The sequence below is a fragment of the Fusarium musae genome, chromosome 3 (assembly GCF_019915245.1).
Source record: "Fusarium musae strain F31 chromosome 3, whole genome shotgun sequence".
Classification (NCBI taxonomy): Eukaryota; Fungi; Ascomycota; class Sordariomycetes; order Hypocreales; family Nectriaceae; genus Fusarium; species Fusarium musae.
In genome coordinates this window covers 2,950,673-2,971,122 of record NC_058389.1, presented here as the reverse complement: position 1 = coordinate 2,971,122, position 20,450 = coordinate 2,950,673, and the positions used below count along the sequence as shown (strand labels likewise).

The window sequence follows — 20,450 nt, the reverse complement described above, 5'->3', positions numbered from 1 at the left end:
ACTAGCATATAAAACATATGTAGCTTGGTTAATGAACACTCTTTGCTGCTGCATTTCTCTCTATTGTGTTCCCTAAAAGTGGTGGCGCACCAACTTTGCATCGTATATCCCCAAGGGTGATAAAGCATTGGGGAGCGTTTAGACGCTTTAGTGAGTAGTATTGATTGGACTGGTTTACTGGAGATAAGTAAAAACTGCCTGTACCGGGCTATCAATAGCATGCATGCCCTTGTAAAGCCAAGCCTCTGTCTGCCCATAATGGTTCGTGTACCTGACACTTTTCCAGGGTCAGTATAGCGGGCCACCGGAAAAGGGTTGCATCGGGCCCTCCCGCCCAATTCTCCCAACGTGGATGGAGTGGGAATTAGGACTGCAGTGAATAATTCTCCGTGAAAGCCAGATCTATTGTTGTATTATCACTGGCTGTGCCACGTCCCTACTTTTTTCCATAACTAAATTCGAGATAACTGCGGTCTGGGCTACAACTGGGTTATTCATTGTCCTGAGTCCAACTGCTGCAGATAGAGATCCCAATAATTGCATCATAGCGTTATTCAATCAACAGATAGGCTCTCAATGAGGAACTTACAATATGAGATTAAAATCCATATACCGCAAACAATGGCACCTGTTATCTAGAGGAGGTGCATTGTGCAATTATGATTGACCCATTAAGTTGGGATGGTCTCAATTGCAAGGCAGTGAGTGACGTAAGGTGCCTGTCATGCTAGTCGCCCGACCTTGAAGTGTTTACATTCACTTGTCATGCACATCACAATAGAACGATGCATTTCAAATAATAAAATGAACAAATAAACTCGGGAGAAGCCTTCCTCTGATTTTATACTGATTGCATTGTTTATTACATGGACTATTCCATCTGCTTCTATTTAGAGTTTACATCCCGGGTTATCCAATTGATCCGCACCATCTCCAAGAAGCAATTAATTCTGTGACGCGAGATCATATACAAGGCGAGGGAAACGCAATCGTGGGGGGCAGCGTTTCACTTCTAAATTTCATCAAAAAGGAGAAGAGCCTCTTTTGCTTCTCTTCTTTCGCTTCTCATCGTATCACAATTCTCACATCGATCGTCAAAATGCCACCAAGACCTGCCAAACGCGCGCACGACCTCATCGACCTTACGGGTGACGATGAGTCTGAGACGCGTCAGAAACGGCCCGCCCCTAACGGTCACCACAATCAACAGCAACATTCCCCTGGACGAGGTGGAACAAGCGTCTATGGGAGTTCTTCATCGCAAGCTGCGCCTTCATCTACCGCTGATCCAGATTACCTTGACTTGACACAAGATGATGACGGCCCCCCTCTTGAACTTTACGGGACCTTTCGTACGACACCCTCATCTCACTTCATTCAACTCACTAACATCAATAGATGGGAAGATTGTTGGTGTGAGGTTCTACAGAGGATATGCTTCAGCGGGTGGTACGTTTTCGTGCTTCAGGTTGCGCGACAAAGACTCACAAGTTTACAGAAAACGTTCTTTGCAGGCGAGAACCCAACAACCAGGTTCGTGCTACTCCAAGTGGTCTCATTCTTAGTCTCTCCTGCGACATGGCCTGGAACTGACGTCTTACATCTCAGTACGACTCCAACGCCATTCGCGTTGACAACGTTGTCGGTGATCAAATCGGCCATCTCCCTCGAAAGATTGTTGAGACGCTCGCCCCATATGTGGTAAGACGAAACGTTGCGCCGTTAATCATTGCCATGTCTGACGCGAAACCAGGATCGTGGCGACGTGGTCCTCGAAGCCCAGCTCACGGGTGAGAAAGGTTTCTACGACTGTCCAGTTAAGCTCTTCTTCTATGGACCTAGTGACCCGGAGGAGCGTTCCAGAATTGAAGAATCGCTAAAGAGGGACAGGCTTGTCAAAGCTACGGAGCTCAAGAACACTAGAAAGGAAGCTGAAGCCCGTAGAAAGGCAGCTATGGGTCTTGTGAATGGCAGCTCGACTCATGGTCTTGGCCACGACCTTGCTGTTCCACAGAAGCCTGAGATCACGATGGACAATGTCCTCCAGAAGAGTGAGGCGGTTGAGATGCGCAAAGGCGGAGACGCAATCAAGTCACTTGCTATTGGCGAGGATGAGCTTGCGAAGATGCCAATGGCCGAGCAGCCCGAACAGCTCAAGGCACAGCTTCTGCCATACCAACTACAGGTTTGTCTCTACCTCGGCGATGAGCGTTTTACTGACTTGGTGATTGCAGGGCCTTGCGTGGATGACCTCCAAAGAAAATCCTCAGCTCCCCGAGAAAGGTTCCAAAGAGCCAGTGCAACTTTGGCTTCATGAATCCAATAACCGTTTCCACAATATCGCATCCGGCTTTGTCACAAGCACAGCTCCAAAACTCCTCTCAGGCGGTATTCTTGCAGATGATATGGGCCTCGGAAAGACCCTTCAGATCATCAGCTTAATCCTTACTGGTGGCAAAGGTCCAACTCTCATCGTTGCGCCCGTCAGTGTCATGAGTAACTGGAGTCAGCAGATCAGGCGCCACGTCAAAGGAGACCAGCAACCTAGCATCTTCGTCTACCACGGTGGTGAGAAGTTACACCCATTGCAACTTAAGAGGCATGATGTTGTGATCACTAGCTATGGAAGACTTGCCAGGGAGCGAGACTCGAGCGTTCCCAGAGCTATAACTTCTCCACAAATTAAGTGGCGGCGAGTTGTTCTTGATGAGGGTCATACCATCCGAAATTCCAGGACAAAGGTGGCCTTGGCAGCTTGTGAGATCAACGCAGAGTCTCGCTGGGTTCTGACAGGAACACCTATGTAAGTCCCACTCCTTTTTGATGGCATAAAATAGCGGCTGATCCGATATAGCGTAAACTCAGTTAAGGATCTTCACTCCCTGGTCAGGTTCCTTCATATCACTGGCGGTATCGAGGAAACCGAAATCTTCAATGCCCAAATCACTCGCAAGTTAGCCAATGGTGAACGCCATGGCGAAGTACTTCTGCAGGCCCTCATGCATGACCTTTGTCTCCGTCGCAGGAAGGACATGAAATTTGTAGATCTCAAACTGCCGGCCAAGAAGGAGTATGTCCATAGAATTCCATTCCGCAAGGATGAGAAGCGCAAGTACGATGCTTTGCTGTAGGTTCATGAAGTCCTGGGTCTCTAGAATTGACACTGACGATTATAGGGACGAGGCAAGAGGTGAGCTCGAGCAGTGGCAAGCAGGCTCACAATCAGGACAGAAGGGACGATTCCAGAACGTCCTTGAAAGGCTTCTTCGTCTTCGACAAGTGTAAGGTCAGATCCCACCATCGCAGGACTCTGCTAAAGCTTTCTAGCTGCAATCACTGGACTCTCTGTAGAGAACGTGTTAGCGATATTCTCAAACTCCTTGACGAGCATGAGGTTGTTCCCCTCAACGCCAAGAACCGCGGCCTTCTCCAAGAAGCTCTCCGCCTATACATCGAAAGCCAGGAAGAATGCGCCATCTGCTACGACATACCGAACGACCCTGTCATAACGACCTGCAAACACGTCTTTTGCAGAAACTGTATCCTGCGCGCTATCCAGATACAGCACAAATGCCCAATGTGCCGCAACAGGTTGGACGAGGACAGTCTTCTTGAGCCGGCGCCTGAAGACGCAGGCGACGATACACGTGATTTTGACGCCGACTCGCAGAGTTCCAAAACAGAAGCAATGCTGCAAATTCTGAAGGCGACGATGAATAAGGAGGGATCAAAGGTGGTTGTGTTTTCTCAGTGGACATCGTTTCTCAATATTGTTGAGGCGCAGCTCAAGAAAGAAAACATAGGCTACACTCGTATTGACGGCAGCATGAAAGCTGATAAGCGAGACAAAGCCATAGAGGCTCTCGACAGCGACCCCAAGACACGAGTGATGCTCGCCAGTCTTTCTGTTTGCAGCGTCGGTCTTAATCTCGTTGCAGCTGACACCGTCATCCTCTCTGACAGCTGTAAGTCCAATTTATCACATTTCTAGAGCATGCTAATACATTCAGGGTGGGCACCTGCCATCGAGGACCAGGCTATTGACCGTGTCCATCGTCTAGGACAGACCCGCGAGACTACCATCTTCCGACTCGTCATGGAAGGTTCTGTTGAGGAGCGCGTGCTAGATGTGCAGGGCGAGAAGCGAGAGCTTGTGACAAAAGCATTCAGAGAGAAGGGAAACAAAAAGCGTGAGAATTCACGCGCCGCAGACATTTCCAAGCTACTTGGTTAGGGGCGTGTCTGACAGCATAGGCGTTGGTTTGGTAGGGAGTTACTGGTTGTGAAATACCCAGGCTTGCAGTGTAGAATAATTGTGCGGAAAGGGATATGTATACTCAGCATCGGAGATGCGAGAAATGGGTTGTCAATAAGTGTAGCCCGTAAAATAAAGAGTCTTAATCGACCTGTAGAGCTTCCTTTCGTGATGTCAACATGCTGGCATCAAGCTTGTATGCTGATGGCGACACAGAGTCGTTCCTGGTACTAGGATATTTGGTAAGTATACCACTACAGCTCCAGAAGGTCCATCGCCAAACAAATAATTGTATGCATCTAATCATGGCTCGTTTATGCAATCTACCTATGTGTATAAGTACATTGGTGTTATTTTACCTGCCCAGCAAGGGCTAGTATACATGCTATCGTTAGACCTGTGACGAACACCTTTCATGGCTGGCCTAGTGAAGCCATCTCGCATAAGCCCAACGAATGCGCTCCAGCGCCCTAGTCTGCAGCTGAATACCCTTCATGTTTGACAAATCATCGAGATCCTCAAGGAACTCCCTCGCAATCTCACGGGGCATGAGCTTATCAACGAGGTCTCTCAGGATATGAACTTCAGAAAGCAAGAGACCGTGGTCCTTGTAAGAGAGAAGATTGGTCTCTGTAGGTCGGGCCTCAGAGAGGATACGATCGATGTTGCGGAGAACACGGATGGCTTTGCCGGCTTTGTGGGTTTGGCGCTGGCCAGAGCGGCCGCCAAAAACACCGCGCAGATACTGGAACATGCTATAAGAGACGAGGACACCAGGAGTAAGACCAACGAAACCAAAGACAAGCTCCTGGCTCTTGAGAAGGGAGTCGATGCCAGTCATGGCGACCTCAAGGTCAACCTTTGTCTTCTGAACCTGAATGAGGAGTGATCGAACAAGATCTCCACGAATAGTGCCCATGAAAGGGCTTCGCAAATCCTTCTCGAACGCCCGGAGTACTGGAGTGACGTCGCCTTCGGCAACCTTGTGTCGGATGTCAGCAACTTGAGTCTCGGTCAAGGTGCTACCGGTTTCATTGGCAAAGTGAGGCTTGTCGAGGGCAAAGTCAACAACCATACGCTCGAGACTCTCACGGTCTGCCTTAAGACTATCCCTACTCATGATGGCGATCTCGCTGGTCTTGTCATGTCGAATGGTTGAGATAATCTTTGACGTGGGTTCGATAACCCAATTAAACCAGAAATCACGAACAGTTTCACCAAATCCAACGAACCACTCGATGATATCGGCCTTCCGGTTGACCAGTATACGCAAGACAGTTGTCGAAGAGAGGAGACCAATAATCGCAGGGAGCCAATATCGGATTAGGGTGGACGGTCGACCATTTTCCTTGGCCAGGGCGTGCATTGCAGAGAGATGTTCAGGGAGAGATTTGTCGATAATGGTGAGCAGTCGTCGGGCTAGAATGGCTGGACGATCCGCGGTGTTGCTGTCTTCGATGTGAACAGAAAGTTCAGGGTCTTCCTCGACACCAGCAAAAACCTTGTCCTCAAAATCGCTAATATTGACGTCGAGAGTAGAAACTTCCTTGAGAACCATATCGATAAGCGCAACACTACGTTCCACGACGCCCTTCAGATCGTGATGGTCCTGAAGCTCAGCCTTATCATCGTCGAGGCCGAATTGCAAGCCTTCATCCATCAATACACCAAGTCCACTTGCCGTTATCTCACGAAGTTTCTTGAGCTGTGCCTGTTTGCGTCGTGCTTCGGATCGAGATAACGCGACAGGCGACAAAACTCTTCGTTGAATGTTGGCAATTGATCGTTCTCGGATACTATCATGCACGATACCATAAAACTGCGTCCACTGCTGCGACAGACTTGATGTCGTGGAATCCACGAGTTCACCTGGGGCATGATGAAGAGAACCAGCTTGAACGCGCAACTTGGTTGCAGTGTAGACTTCTTGAGACCATGCCCAGACACGCAAAGGCGAACTCTGAACAGCATATAGGCTGCTGTAGGAATACGAGCCTAAAACATCATCCCAGTACCAGATGTCATCGTTGAGAGGTACAATTTGATCCAGGAGTGTGTTGAGAACAACGCCATGGAGTTGAATGGTGGCCTTACTCACAAGCAGCCACTCAAGCTCATTCTCATAAGGGCTTTTGGCCTCATCGCCTGGCTGTGTCTCTCTCACTGAGAGGTGGGCAGATGCAGGGATATCAGATGATATGAGAAGATCCCTGATGCGCCATGCCGGCAGAAGAGGTTGCGAGGATGATGTAGTGCTCAACGACTGGATGGTACGGAGCAAGTGATCAAGACGCGGTGATGAGAAGGCAGCAGCTACAGCAAACCCATGCTCTTCGGTCTCTGACTGATCATCCTCTGAAGCAACTTCGGATAAAACTGGAAGACGGTCAAGGTAGGCATCCAGCCGCCGTACTTGACTATGAGCAGGGTTAGTAACTCGACGGATTATGTAAGGTGAGGGGCAATAGTAGCAGGGCCCGGGTGTTGAGGTTGACGAACTCGGAGACAAGCGTCATGGTAGGACCAAGGATGAACTTGCTTAGATCTGGTAACGACAAGGCTGGTGTGTGAAGCACGGCATCTGTCAGCAGCAGCCGAAGTTGCAGAGAGCAACTATAGACCGGGGATAACGCGGAATGAGACGGGACGGCAGCTCCGAAAAATCGGTGGAGAGCTCGGCGAAAGCCCCGGGGGTGACAACGACGACGAAGGCGGCGCCAGCAGCTTCTCGGCCGGATGATGAGCGCCAAGTCACGGGGGCTCGACGGAGAATTCGGAGCAGGGCTGCGCAACGGGCACCGGGGCGTCGAATCGCGTGTGAATGGAAGCGAGACGAGGGTGAGAAGTGTGAGTGTAAGCTTGAGCTTGAGCTTGTACCTCAAGCTCCAAACACGAATGCGGGCGGGAGATGAGCAAATGTGGGGAACGCTTATCGCATCATGCCACACGGATCAGCTCAACCCGGCTCCATACATGAGAAGACAACCAAAAAACGTTGCAAGATGCAGAGTTGAACTGGGATTGAATGGTTGCAAGGCTAACACCCGTTGCAATCATCAATTACACAGCTAGCCTTGCACAATGCATTGCATAATGATCTAACCACAATATGACGTTTCACAAGCTTGAAAATAAGGTGTGGTTGCTGATTAGAGATTTATTCGTATTCGGCAGCAGTTCACTTGAATCTTATTGCTGTCCAAAATGCGAGAGGGAATGCCATGATCTACCTCTGTACTGAAGCTTTGAATGTGTTCTTTGAGCATATGTTTCCAATACTAAGATATTCGAGTTTAATTCTCTATAAGAGAATTTAGAACCGCCATGCTACTTTGCTTCGATTGGCTTTGCACGTTAATAGCAAAATCTCTCTGCGCAGACACAAAGTGAAGTGAAACCCTGATATGCTTGAGATAAGTTGCCTGTTATACCCGCCGGCCTATCCCAGGATCCAACCCGATGGACCTAGCTTGTAACAGTTCCAGGACATAGCCCAAATACACAAGACGAAGCAAGCACTGGCATAGAAACTGATAACTAAATTCGCCGACTAACCTAGACCCTAAAACGAAGACCGTTTTAGACGGCGCTGGCGTTGAGGTGTCATCGTATTCGGATTATGCTCAGATACCGAGTACGGGGCACTAAACCCAAGCTGGAATGCATATGTACTTCATCTAAAAGCAAATGAACATAACAGAACAGTACAGTGAATACCAAGTCATGCAATCTTATGTTAAAAAAACAAATGTTTCAATAATAAGGTGCCCGATTGGATGTAACGGAATACATGTGAAGAGATAATCGAGAGTCGCTGCAATTGCAACGACTTCATCATGCTAGCGAGAACGAGCGGGAGAGGCGTAGAAAGAACGTGCAGAACTTCTAAAAATCGAGAGCCGAAAACGAAAAAGAGACACGCCTCATGAGATCATTGGAACTGGGCGATTGGTGCAAGGGGCGGCTGATCCTGACCCAGTAGATCGGTTGATAATCTGATACTTTGCCCCTGGCGCGATCAGCACTCTATCGATGAGTAACCATCTAACTCAGAAACTTGGCCGCAAAGGCCGCTTCTCAACCCGCTGCTTAGAACACACCACTTTCTGCAAATCTCTCGCGTCCCGGGAGAGCGCCATCCGATGGAGTTTTCACGGCAATGCTTTGTTTAATGAGATCCTAGACTGAAAATCCCTGTGTTGAATGTTGCCACTTGATCCATACAGGACGCGTCCAATGTAAGAATCAGCTGTTGTGATTAGGACAGTAACAAGGGTGCTCCAGAGACTGAAACATGAGCACTCTGTGTTATTTTGTGTTACAGGAACCAAATCTACCTCAATTCAATATCCGTAAAAGACGTCGCTCATGGGCCAATCACAAGTCGTGGCAATGGCCGAATTGGGTCTGATTTCGATCTTCACCGCTTTCAATGGCAGTGTGTAAAAAGAGATGGGCTTGTCCCCCTCAAAGTGTTGGACCCTGGACAAGGGACGAAAAAAGGACAACACCATGGACCTCGAAATGATCTGAGAGTATTCCTCAAATTCCCGTGAGACCCCCGTAAAGTCGATAAACACACATACGATTCTTTTCAGGCGGTGACAATGCTAAAGCGATATGTATTCGCTCTGACTGGTGCAGAGGCATGTAGATGGACCCGGAAGCCGGGAGGACAAATTGATAGTGGTCTCATTCTGGAACCATTGCTTTCTTCCATCTGGTATCGCGCACAGACCAAACAAAAGCCCAGGGGTCCTGTGTCGTGAATGGCTGGCTGTCACAGGGCCTGGGAGATTCACATTACTGGATTACCATCTTTGGCTTACAAGGTTGTGTGAATGCTCTGTTGAGGCGTCGTTGCTGGTGCAATTTTCGCAACGGTACGTACCGAGACGGCGCAAGAGCAGGTGGTCCGTTTACTTTCTCTAGCAGTAAATCTCCGTAAAGTTAGTGAACTGAATGCCTGTAGTGGGCGTGTGGCCAGGCCAAGGCCCGCCGCCCACCATTTTGGATGGGACCCCCCTTAGAGATTCTCTGGGCCAGGCAATCGAGGAAATGATAAAACCTCCCCAACAGCCGCCGTCTGTTCTCCTTTTCACTCCGCCATCACCATTGTCAACACTCCTCTTTTATAAAAAGAGCCGCCTCTCCGACGACTCTTGACTGGACCCGGTGCTTGCTGGTGTCTTTCTTCTTTACCTAGAGGGTCCCCATTCAGTCTACTTTGCCATAAGTTTGCTAACTTCACCATGGATGCGCTGTGAGTAGCCTCCCTGATATTGCCATTCGAACACACCAATGTTTTGAACAGCCCCATCTAACATCATTTTTTTTTTGCAGAAACGCGACCACCTTCGCGTCCTTCAACCAGACTAAGGACTACTTTGTTGTCCTCGAGGAGGTCTCCAAGTACAATGTCCAGCTCAACATCGTTGAAAAGCTCTGGGCTGTACGTCCAACCCGATCCAACGTCGCGAAACCACAACAATACTAACATTAAACTCAGGCCTGGTATCTCTGGATGCAGAACGACACCCTCGCGACCGGCATCATGAGTTTCGTCCTTCACGAACTCGTCTACTTCGGCCGCTGTATCCCCTACATGATGATGGACTACATCCCCTATTTCCAACAATTCAGAATTCAGAAGCAAAAGGTTCCTACCCTTAAGGAGCAATGGGATTGCGCCGCCATCGTTCTTATCAGCCATTTCACCGCCGAACTTCCTCAGATCTGGTTCTTCCACCCCGTCGCTACCTACCTCGGTATGGACTACGGTGTGCCCTTCCCTCCCGTTTGGAAGATGGCTCTCCAGATCGCTATCTGCTTTGTCATGGAGGATGCTTGGCACTACTGGTTCCACCGTGCTCTGCACTACGGTCCTCTCTACAAGGCTATCCACAAGATGCACCACACCTACTCTGCTCCTTTCGGTCTCGCCGCTGAGTACGCTTCGCCCATCGAAACAGCTCTCCTCGGAATTGGTGTTGTCGGATGCCCCGTTGTCCTCCTTGCCATCACTGGCGAGCTCCACCTCTTCACCATGTACACCTGGATCGTTCTCCGTCTTTTCCAGGCCATCGACTCTCACAGTGGCTACGACTTCCCTTGGAGTCTGCGACACTTCCTCCCCGTCTGGGCCGGTGCTGCCCACCACGATCTTCACCACGAGAAGTTCATTGGCAACTACGCCTCCAGCTTCCGCTGGTGGGACTACTGCCTGGACACTGAGGCTGGTGCCGAGGCTCACAAGCGCCGTCGCGAGAAGAAGCTTGCTCAGATCAAGGCCAAGAAGGCGCAATAGAGTGCTGCAAAGAAAGCCTGACACGACGACAGATAATCGATTGCGGTGAATCGAGTCCGACTCAGGCATTTCACGACCGGAATTAAAATGAAGGGGGTGTGGATCATGAAAACTTAGACTGTTCGCAAACCGGGCATACATTGTCTACGTCGCTTAACTCGCGGCTCGAGCATTCGCATGGCGTTGGGGATGTTTACCAAGAACGACTTTTTACGCTTGTATATAGAAACTTGCCCCGGAGAGGCTTTAGACATATTTAATTATCAGCATCGTTCGTTGACTTTCAACCATACCATGACCGGTAACCATCTATATGTATGACATGACACCTGGTCATGATCGCAGTGACGTAGTGGCGCAGTTGTCGGAGTTTATCATGATGATACACCCAGCCACATGGGCTCGTAGACACGTTTCTAACAAGCTGGATGCGTAATTGGAAGAACTGGCCGAATTCTGCCCCGGATGAATTCATTTCGCATCATTTCAGATCAGCCGTAGCCTCTCTATTTCCTCTTGGGGGTACAGCAGTCTCCTGCTGCCCCAGCTGCGCGGTCTGCCAACCCGCGAATAGCACAGCTCTGGTCTTCTGTTTCGGCCGCAACTGGGGCGGTCGGCTCCGGAGGTAGCTCACCTAGTTGTTTTGCGAGAGCATCACATTCGGCAGCCATGCTTATGTCCTTGTCCGAGAGTCCAGCTGGATTATGGGTTGTCCAGCGGACGAAGGTTGTGTTATAAACCTTGAATGTGATTAGCTGCATGATAGTTGACGTGCAAGCTGAAGAAAAGTTTACATTGGACCATTCGGGATGGTGGTTCTTGATTTTGCATTGTAGAGATACTCCTGTCATGAAATCCTAAAACTAGTTAACTCTGACGGAACTCCTCAACGTCCGTACTTCATGGTGGTTCAACTATTTTGAGTGAATTTTCAGTATCACCCTCTCAATGGCTTACCCATGTTCTTGCAAATGTCTTAAACTTGAACTGTCTCTCTAAGGCAGCACCATCCTTGGTAAGTGTCCATCGTCCACCCTCGGAAGTGAGTGCTTTAAGCGCAGGCGTGACGCTCGCAGCATCAGTGCCAGCAGAGAATTGCGGTTGAGCCATCGTCGAAGCTAGACGGGAAAGAGATGGAAGACGATGTGAGATATGAGAAGGGCGCATTGTAGGGCGACCGAGGGATGAGGTTGTAAGTGAAGGTGGGTTGGAGGATGAGGCTGAAAGGATTGATCGATGAGTGGCGGAAGTGGTCCAGATTATGAGTACTTCTGACATAGAGCGGGACTGGCCGCGGCATAAGTATCCACTAACATATCATATATCCAGGTCGACTAACACCGAACAAACTCCAAATATGTAGGGTTATGTCTCTTTTACTGCCATCTGAAGCTAGGAATGAAAGTAAATTCTCGAAACCACTATCAATTGAGTGATCATTCGATCCTAAGTGCTTAGCTGCCTGTGTGCTGTCATACACCGATGGTCCCCGAGCTCTGGCTCAACAATCTCACAACTTACAGGGACTATCAATGTGCACTAATGTGCAATTCTGCGTATTCGACCAGAAGAGACTTAGCCCAGGCCAACTCAGAGGTTAGGACAGGCAAGCCTCATCAGCCTAGACGCAAAAGTGCTCAGTATGTGATACATGTCCATGGCAATGACCAGGAAATGAAGCCGAGCTAGTGCAAACGCTGCACACCCTCGCTGGATGTTAACAAGCACCTATAACGGTTGAAGGAGCATTGGTAATTATATCCGCTGGTTCTTTTTATATCACAGCGGGACGATCCATGAGCTTGAGAGCTCGACCAAGCTGGATAAGTCGTATATTTGATCGTTTGTAACTTGACACTGGCCGGAAGAGTCGGAAGTGACTCCAATATAATTGGACATAGCTCTTGAGATGGATAAATTTAAGCGTCTTGGCTGTTTAACAGCATGAGGAGATCGATCTGATGTTTGGAGTCTCATGGGGGCCAGGCAGGCAAGAATGTGTCGCTACCCAGCAGGCTTAGGTAGCATATTCTGACATGGCGCGGAATTGTCAAACAGATACACGTTTCGCCCTTTCACGATAGGTAGCCCCGAGAAATCATCAGAGACCTGTGTTTGAGATGAAAGTAGTGAGACCAAAGAGGAGTCATCGAGCGAATGGAATAAGCAGTCCCCAGGGAGCAAGAAACCACCGAACCTACCTAGCTATAGGGTGTGAAAATAAACATAGTAAATAGTTACCTAACCTTAGACTAAGTTTACCTAAGTATTTTTATTACCTAGGATCAAGGTCCTGAGTTTTATTTCCTCCCTTAGGCAATGTTGTGTGGTGTTGTGGTGTTTATATATCACGAACAAAGCTCCGTCGTTTTTCACTAATCAATAGCCTGGAAAAAACAACCCTACACCGCACAAAAGTAGCTCAGCTCGACTCGTGGTTATGCATGATTTTACCGCAAGATTCGAGGTCGTATTATGTGGTTATACGCCATGAATGTCAGATGGGAAGGACCCCGAAGTCTCGAAAGCCAGGACTTTCCAGAATAGGACTTTTATCTCGCGAGTGGGGTCGCAAGCTCACGAGGAAGGTGCATGACTGGCATGGGCGGGTGCATGCATTTGATGCCTGAGGTGGTCCAAGCTCCTTGCTTCTCTTCCAGTTCTGCTCAGGTTTGGTTCGCTGACAAATATTTTCTCTGCTGCAACAACGTTCCCCTCTCCCCATCAGTCAGCAAATCCATCCAATCTTTTGGCTTAGACCCCGTCGTTTATTCCCATCGCGGCCAGTATCAGAAAGTTCAGAACTACCAGTGTCGGGGTAGAAGGGAAAGAAGTAGAAGAAGGAAAGCCGAACAGGATTTTTGACTGGTTATTGCCCGGACTCCGAATTCTCCTCAACTGAACCGGCTTCTTTGTACAGTTTGCGCGTCTTTCTCTGCCCTTCAAATTAAGAACACAGTAAATATTACCTGTTGAAACGGGCTCCTTGACTTCTAATACAGGATATAACAGCGGCCCGCGTACATTCTTGGGGGGCATTTCCCGCACCAGCCGCAGAAATCGTCGTCAGCACTTACGCTTGCTTCAGGGAGCAAGATAAATTCGATCCTAGCAGAACGAGGAACGGCTCCGAGCTCCGTCCACACGTACGTACAGTACCGTACTACGTAAGTAACAACCGCCGTCAGAGTTCGCGGGACGAGCAAGCCAAAAACAGAAGCGAACAATCCAAGCGAGCGATAGCCAAATCGTTCTAGCTCCTCCAGGTTTAGACTCGTCTAGTTGGTCCAGCAAGCGGAGAGAAGAAGCCTCCCGCCGCTCCGCGGCCCAGCCACGCCATTTTCCGACTTGATCACCACTCACAGTCACACTTGGAAGGTCCCGGATCCAGGTTACATAATCCGTCATCCATCCGCCGGAACTCTCTCTTCACTCGTCTCCGTCAGTCAGCGTCAGGTCCCCCCCCTCGTTGTAGTAATCATCATCGCCCGCCCTGGGTCATTGCTACTTGGATGCTGAGTCAGACTCTCCTTCCCCCGAGCTCAAGCATGCAGAACTCCTCAGCCAGCGGCGCCAATAATCAAGGTTAGTCAAGACAACTCTTCTTCTCTCTTTTCCTTTCCTGTTTTGCTTTGCCTATTTCCTTGTCTGAGCGCGTCTTGGTTCTTGATTTGGACCTACAGCTCTGTCTAATATCTACACTATACTACGCCTCACTTGGGCCTTGGTCCATCGCGACTTCCATAGAGCTCCTTGCATCTGTCTACTATTTGAATGGCATCCTTGTCGCGTCATTTGCGCAATCCCATATACAATACACTTAGAGGTTCTTGTCCTCAACAGTTGGATCCGATATTCGTTTCAACCACCTCGGCTTCGCGTCTGGTTCAATTACTGTTGACGTAGATGCTGGGTGCATTGGCTAACACCGACCCCTCCACATAGAGCAGCATTTGCGCGCACAGCTCGAGCTCCTGAAGAGCCACGACGCGACAGGCTCATCCTCACCCACTCCCCCTGGACCTCGTGAATCTCGACCTCTACAGCCCGCTCCTGCGCGGCCGGCGAATGGCTTCGATCACTTGTCCAGTCCCCAAGACCAACATCGAGTTCTAGCCACGAAAAGCGAAGTTGAAGCTCACATTCATCCTGATCTTCGCGCGCGAGCCAACCACGCACCGACAGGAAGCATGATGCCCATTGCTCCTCCATCTGGACATAGTCCAGGCGCATCTGCTGGCCCGTCAAGCGCTGCACTTGCTCCAGCGCCCCCAGCGCCTTTGTCGGCAGACGATCATATGGGAGACGGTCGCAAAGCAAAGCGGGAGCTATCCCAATCCAAGCGCGCAGCACAGAACCGAGCTGCACAAGTAAGTCACCTGATGATGACTCGTTGACTGGCGCCATCGCATCATCTTACAATTGAGCTCCTGGGCTAACGATTCATCAACAGAGAGCATTCCGACAACGAAAGGAAGGCTACATAAAAAAGCTGGAGCAGCAGGTACGCGATTTCACGGAGATGGAACAGTCTTTCAAGGCAATGCAGGCGGAACATTACGCGCTTCGGGAGTATGTCGTTCACTTGCAAACGCGGTTGTTAGAGACGTCAGGCGACTACCCCCCACCCCCACCGAACGTGAACCTTACTCCTGCTCAGCCAGCATCGGCTTCAGCTATAGCAGCTCCTGCTCCTCATGCCGAGCCTGCGCCCAGTAATCCAGCTGCAGGAACACCTTTGGAGGCTGTTGCGCAAGCCGTGGCTGGCCTTGCGGCTCAGGAGCAAATTGAGCGTCAAAGGTATCCCTCGCCGCATTTCAAGGCTGAGCCTTTCAAAGTTGAGCCCAGTGCTGAGGATACAAGGACTGCTGATGAGATCAACAAGCAATTGCAACACTCGGAAGAATCCCAAGCACAACAACCAGCGGTCTAGAGAACCGCATGATATCCATGTGCGCGGGGCTCTGCAACTGTTATTATGGCGTTAAGGTAGTGATTGTCTTGATTCAATATTTATAAAGAGAGGGGCGTTCGGGGCTATTTATGTGAAAGAAAGGCTCCTCGATCATACCATGTAGGCTTCGCTTGGCGAGTCCTATTTACCTGGGCTGTCATGTTTACGGATGATATCACCAAGACGGTTATACTTCGTTAGTTCAGATACTACTCCTGTAATAAAAATAAGTGTCCCGGAAAACACATTTAGTGTGGAGCAGCTGCCTGACGATTTTGCTTGAAAGTGTCTATCGTGTTCGCCTGTGGCATCTTTTTACTCTTGACAAGAGATCCGTGATTAAGGCAACATGTAAATTATTCTCATACCCCGAACCGCTCCTAATAAAAAAGCTCGCCTTTGACTCCAGGTTTCCATCACTATACAATTCAAGCATACGAGTTACCCATGTCGTGTTCCTATACATATTAGTAAGAGCATGCCGCTGTGGAATAAATATGGACAAACCTTGATGTATTCTGGCCCCTTTTCTTGGTACTCTTCTTTAGAGATTTTTGCTGACTTCCAAGCGGATGTACCCACCCATCCAGCCGCCCCCTTCCAAGCATCTAATAGGGCGTCTTCGGCACGACGGACAGTCAGTGGTGAATCAGCGGGGAGGAGAGAACGAAGACCCTCGCGAACACGATCATCAAAGTTCTTGAATAGAGTGTTACCGCCTGTCAAAAAGACGTCGCGAAGGAAGTCATCGCGGTTAGGGACATTGCCGAGACGCTGGTTGAGGATATCACCGGCTATCTCAACGATGCCTGACTGGTCGACACCAGCAATGGAGGGGCGAAAGACAACCTCGGGAACACGGATTCGCTCCACGTTGAGGTGAATTTGGTTGAGCTCGGCTTGTGAGGAGGGGTCGAAAGGTCGGGGACCTCGGGCAAAGGCGTGCAGGAGGGACTTGGACCAGTCAGACTGGGCTTCGTGGGTGTGCTCGTACTCAAAGTCAGGATCGTAACGTAAAAGGTCCTGCTCTAGTGACTTGAGAGTCGAATGGAGGTCTTCCTCCTCATGCTCGTCATCACTGTTGTCACCAACGGCGATTTGGCGGTAGACACCCCAGTCATCATCGTCAGCACCAAAATTGTCATCATCACCGCCACGTCTTCGCTTCTTGGTCGGATTGTCCGATGCGAGATTGGCGATACTTTTCATACGAATCTGAGAGGCGAGGGATTTACGGTTGCCCAGGTCCTGCTTTAGTCGCTCTCGTTCCTTCATTTTCTGCAGCGTCTCAGCACGTCGTTGACGCTTCTCATCGAGCCAGTTCTCGAGGTCATTCTCTCGTCGTTCAGTATCGGCGCGCTCTTCCTCAATGACACGGGCCTTCTCGGCTTCCTTCTCTGCCTTCGCACGTGCTCGAGCCTCGTGGTTGGATTTGAGGAGGCGCTGTTGACGCTTTTGCTTGATCTGGGCCTCATCAAGCTGGTCGTCGGGGATGTCAAGAAGATCGAAGTTAGGTTGTTCTTGCTCCTCCTCTGGATCACCACCAACGTCCTTTGTCCGGGCCTTCTTGATGGCCTTTTCTAAATCTTTGATGATCTTTTCCAATTGGTTCTCATCTTTAATGTCGTTGCTGTCAAGTTGACGCCGAATCTCTTTCTTGGTCTGATCTGTGATGTTTCTTTGCAATTGCTTGTAATACTCCAGATCTTGCTCCTTCTTCATCAGTTTCTCCAGGCGCATCTTAGCTGCCTGTTGTTGAAGTCTTCGTCCACTCTCTTTCTTGCGCTCCGCTATCCTGGCCAGCTCTTCTTCACTCTTCTGCACGATCACTTCTTCTGTGAAGGGATATTGTATGACAATATCGCGATCCTCGAGCCCTGTCCATTCGAGATAATTGGCGAGCTCGTTGTCATAGTCCCGAGATACGTAGCCATGGTCCCGTAGCATGTGTTCTGCCTGTGAGACGTTAAGCTTCCCAGCGAAGGCCGGGTATTTGAGTCGAATGAGTTTGAGAAGGTATTCGGCGTTGTGATAGCCTCCCCAGTTTAATCGTGTGGCTTGTCCGAGTAAAGCTTTCGAGTTGTATACAGGAATTACATGAGTGGAGGTGTATGATGACGAAACCACGAGACCAGTCTTGCCCTTGTTGTGTCGGTATGAAAAGAGTGAGTCGATTCCGTAGGCTAGCGAAGGCGCGCCGTAGCATTCGAAGATGATTTCAGTCATAGCTAAGAACCTCAGTATAAGCTTGCGGGAAGGAAGCGTTCCACGTACATTTTCTTGAGTAAGGGAGATTAGCAACAGCCTCTGTCATGACAATTGGCACTTCAATGGCACCGTCCGCATCATTCATGCCAAGTTTCAAGAAAATGTAATCGAGTACATGCTCCATCACATCCCAATTACTGACAATTCCTGTACCAGCCTCGAAGGCGCCTCGGATGTGACCTCGCGCGGTCGTGTCGGCATAGCAATCCGAGCCAGCAAAAGAAAAGGTCTTGCCCAGTTTTCGGTCGCGGTATTTGGCCATAATCGGAGGGATGCTGAACCTTGGCTTCGAATCGAAAGACCAGCCGGCGCGCACCGCAGACGATCCTAAAGGCGAAATGTCAATTGCTAGCCATTGCAAACCCCTTGCGCTCGAAGCTCACCATTATCAATGACGATAGCAGCGCTATCAGGCTGCTTCAAAGCGCGTTCGCGGCCATCCTTTGTAGGTTCGATGTAATTCTCGAAGCGTGTCTCCTTGACGGGGAAGATCTTGGCGGAAGGATATGTCTTTTGTTCGGGCGCCTTGATGGCGGGCTCATCGATGGCAGAGGGAGCCATGATTGCGAATAGGATGGTCGGATGGAGTTTACAGGTAATGGACAGAAGTCATGGCGGGAGGATCAAAAAAGTTTAGGTTGGTCGATGTCTGACTCTAGTGGCCAATTGTCTGTCAGACTCGCAAAATACGGAGCTTCGTTGTTGGAAATTGAGAAGGTGTGAGGCTACAAGGCTGATCTAGGCCGTGTCATTCAATCCCGGGGATCCACTTACGCGACAATGCAAGTGACGGACTGAGACGGCACTGCCTATTGACCTCCAGCTCCCAGTGTGCCGAACAAGTTCAGAGATTGTAATGCCTTCAAAAGAAGCAAGTCAAGGCGCCATATCAAATATCTTCGTTGGCTTGCTCCAGTCACATATTCGAAGATGCACTGTCAAGCATGGCCTGCCTTCATTTCAGACAGGTTTATACACAAGGTAATTTGGGCAAACAGTAGGCAGGTCAAGGTAAGGTTAGTAGGCAAGCTTGGTTCTGGTAAAGCAAGCCTGCCTCGTGTCAAATTCCTTGCTATGTTGGAAGAGTTGGCAGTAAGTCATTATTTCATGTACAACCATGCGCCATCATCATAAATGCAAAAACTCCAGCCTTAGCCACCCATGTCAATACTCAGTTCGGCGGCTTAAGGTTGTCCGTGGCTAACCAATATCATCAGCGGTCGCGTTCACATCACCATACGAAAAACACTTACCCTCCAGGTGAAATAGAACGTTCGATTGGTAGTTCTTGAACATTTGTGCAACCAATTCAACGTTCATGTTCTGAATGTTGATGTCCTGAAGCGGCTTATTAGTCATGCCATTGATGTGAAATGGGATTCTACTGACCTGAAGACTCTTATTCATAACAACGACAGCTTCGTTGAGCTTTTCCTGCATGCCCTTAGTATCCATCTCTTACAAATTCAGCTTCGCCGAACATACTACATTGGTAATGATACGGGAAAGCAGTAGGTTCTGCTGATGCTCATGAGGGGATTCCTATAAACGCGTCCGGTAAGGCTTCAGAGCGATATTTTGTCACAGTTCTCATGAATCTTACCATTTCGGCGGGCTATCGGGTTTAAAGTGATAAAAGGAGCGCTTGAGGCAGTATTCCTTGTTGGCAGAGTGCTCTGTTTACTTTATGCCATGTTTAGGCATCTCTCTGTATGCCAGAGCTCCAAGCTAGGAATACGGTGAAGCACGGCAGAATCTCCAACGCGACAAGCTCATGACAGCGACAACCAAGAGAGACCTCAAGCCAAAGCACTTTCTCCTGCATTAATCACCGATTGTGAGCAAGTCTATAAAGCCGCTGACACCTTTCGAGCCGAATTTCATAAATTTTCGATACCAGCTACCCAGAAACGAGACACAATGGCCGCCCCAACCGAGGCGCAAATCGCCCATCAAGAGCTTATAGAGAAGCTTGACATTCACTCCACCCATAAGAACTTCCGCAGTCCGACCTGGAAGCCCAACCAGCGTCGAAACAAGAACCTCAAGGCGATCGTCGGTGATGCTTCCCGAAGAGAAGCCTCAGCTCTTGGTACGCCGATGGACGCGAGTGGTATTGCTACACCAGCCGATGATGGACTCTCAACAAGCGGTACAAGCACGCCAGCCACCGAGAGCGGCAAGGAGCCCCCAAATCTGGCGCAAGCATCACGAAACCTGTCTAAGCTTGTCCTCGAGAAGAGCCTCAAACCGACAGGTGGTGTGTCGGCTCCAACTGCCACTTACACAAACATCGAATCGGCACCATCACTCGCGCATAACAAACATTACTGTGACGTGACTGGACTACCAGCTCCTTACCTTGATCCCAAGACGCGCCTTCGCTACCACAATAAGGAAGTGTTTGGCCTCATTAGGACGCTACCTCAGGGTGTGGCAGAGCAGTTCCTTGAGGCTCGTGGTGCTCACACGGTCCTTAAGTGAGCATGGTTCTCAAGTTTGGGATGCTCATTTAAAGAAATTACGAAAAGCTTTGAGACTAACGAGGCCTGGGAACCTATCATACGGGGTTCATGCGAGGCATCACCAGACATATGCGTGTTATACAAAGATACCATTTTTAAGAGTACAATAGGAGTGTCCGACCAACAAAGTCAAGCCCCAAC

At 49.5% G+C, this 20,450-nt stretch overlaps 8 protein-coding genes across 8 annotated transcripts; 4 read left to right on the top strand and 4 right to left on the bottom strand.

The window, feature by feature from the left end:
- Positions 1-1,099: 1,099 nt before the first annotated feature.
- On the top strand, positions 1,100-4,234 carry J7337_004346 (uncharacterized protein; the record flags this gene model as incomplete). Its single annotated transcript, XM_044822041.1, has 10 exons — positions 1,100-1,352; positions 1,399-1,449; positions 1,499-1,533; positions 1,609-1,701; positions 1,754-2,185; positions 2,235-2,803; positions 2,855-3,127; positions 3,177-3,281; positions 3,328-3,965; positions 4,011-4,234. 10 exons carry the CDS (start codon positions 1,100-1,102, stop codon positions 4,232-4,234), a joined length of 2,673 nt encoding a protein of 890 aa, XP_044683374.1.
- Positions 4,235-4,679: 445 nt separating this feature from the next.
- J7337_004345 (uncharacterized protein) lies at positions 4,680-6,771 on the bottom strand (the record flags this gene model as incomplete). Its single annotated transcript, XM_044822040.1, has 2 exons — positions 4,680-6,672; positions 6,755-6,771. 2 exons carry the CDS (start codon positions 6,769-6,771, stop codon positions 4,680-4,682), a joined length of 2,010 nt encoding a protein of 669 aa, XP_044683373.1.
- Positions 6,772-9,507: 2,736 nt separating this feature from the next.
- Positions 9,508-10,562, top strand: J7337_004344 (uncharacterized protein; the record flags this gene model as incomplete). Its single annotated transcript, XM_044822039.1, has 3 exons — positions 9,508-9,518; positions 9,599-9,707; positions 9,765-10,562. 3 exons carry the CDS (start codon positions 9,508-9,510, stop codon positions 10,560-10,562), a joined length of 918 nt encoding a protein of 305 aa, XP_044683372.1.
- Positions 10,563-11,068: 506 nt separating this feature from the next.
- Positions 11,069-11,672, bottom strand: J7337_004343 (uncharacterized protein; the record flags this gene model as incomplete). Its single annotated transcript, XM_044822038.1, has 2 exons — positions 11,069-11,302; positions 11,520-11,672. 2 exons carry the CDS (start codon positions 11,670-11,672, stop codon positions 11,069-11,071), a joined length of 387 nt encoding a protein of 128 aa, XP_044683371.1.
- A 2,438-nt stretch (positions 11,673-14,110) lies between these two features.
- J7337_004342 (uncharacterized protein) lies at positions 14,111-15,495 on the top strand (the record flags this gene model as incomplete). The annotated part of the gene is made up of 3 exons (XM_044822037.1): positions 14,111-14,147; positions 14,508-14,932; positions 15,016-15,495. 3 exons carry the CDS (start codon positions 14,111-14,113, stop codon positions 15,493-15,495), a joined length of 942 nt encoding a protein of 313 aa, XP_044683370.1.
- Positions 15,496-15,944: 449 nt separating this feature from the next.
- J7337_004341 (uncharacterized protein) lies at positions 15,945-18,345 on the bottom strand (the record flags this gene model as incomplete). The annotated part of the gene is made up of 4 exons (XM_044822036.1): positions 15,945-15,974; positions 16,024-17,744; positions 17,791-18,111; positions 18,168-18,345. The coding sequence occupies 4 exons, from the start codon at positions 18,343-18,345 to the stop codon at positions 15,945-15,947; spliced, it is 2,250 nt and encodes a 749-aa protein (XP_044683369.1).
- A 610-nt stretch (positions 18,346-18,955) lies between these two features.
- Positions 18,956-19,239, bottom strand: J7337_004340 (uncharacterized protein; the record flags this gene model as incomplete). The annotated part of the gene is made up of 2 exons (XM_044822035.1): positions 18,956-18,984; positions 19,038-19,239. The coding sequence occupies 2 exons, from the start codon at positions 19,237-19,239 to the stop codon at positions 18,956-18,958; spliced, it is 231 nt and encodes a 76-aa protein (XP_044683368.1).
- A 465-nt stretch (positions 19,240-19,704) lies between these two features.
- Positions 19,705-20,268, top strand: J7337_004339 (uncharacterized protein; the record flags this gene model as incomplete). The annotated part of the gene is made up of 1 exon (XM_044822034.1): positions 19,705-20,268. The coding sequence occupies one exon, from the start codon at positions 19,705-19,707 to the stop codon at positions 20,266-20,268; it is 564 nt and encodes a 187-aa protein (XP_044683367.1).
- Between the last annotated feature and the right edge of the window lie 182 nt (positions 20,269-20,450).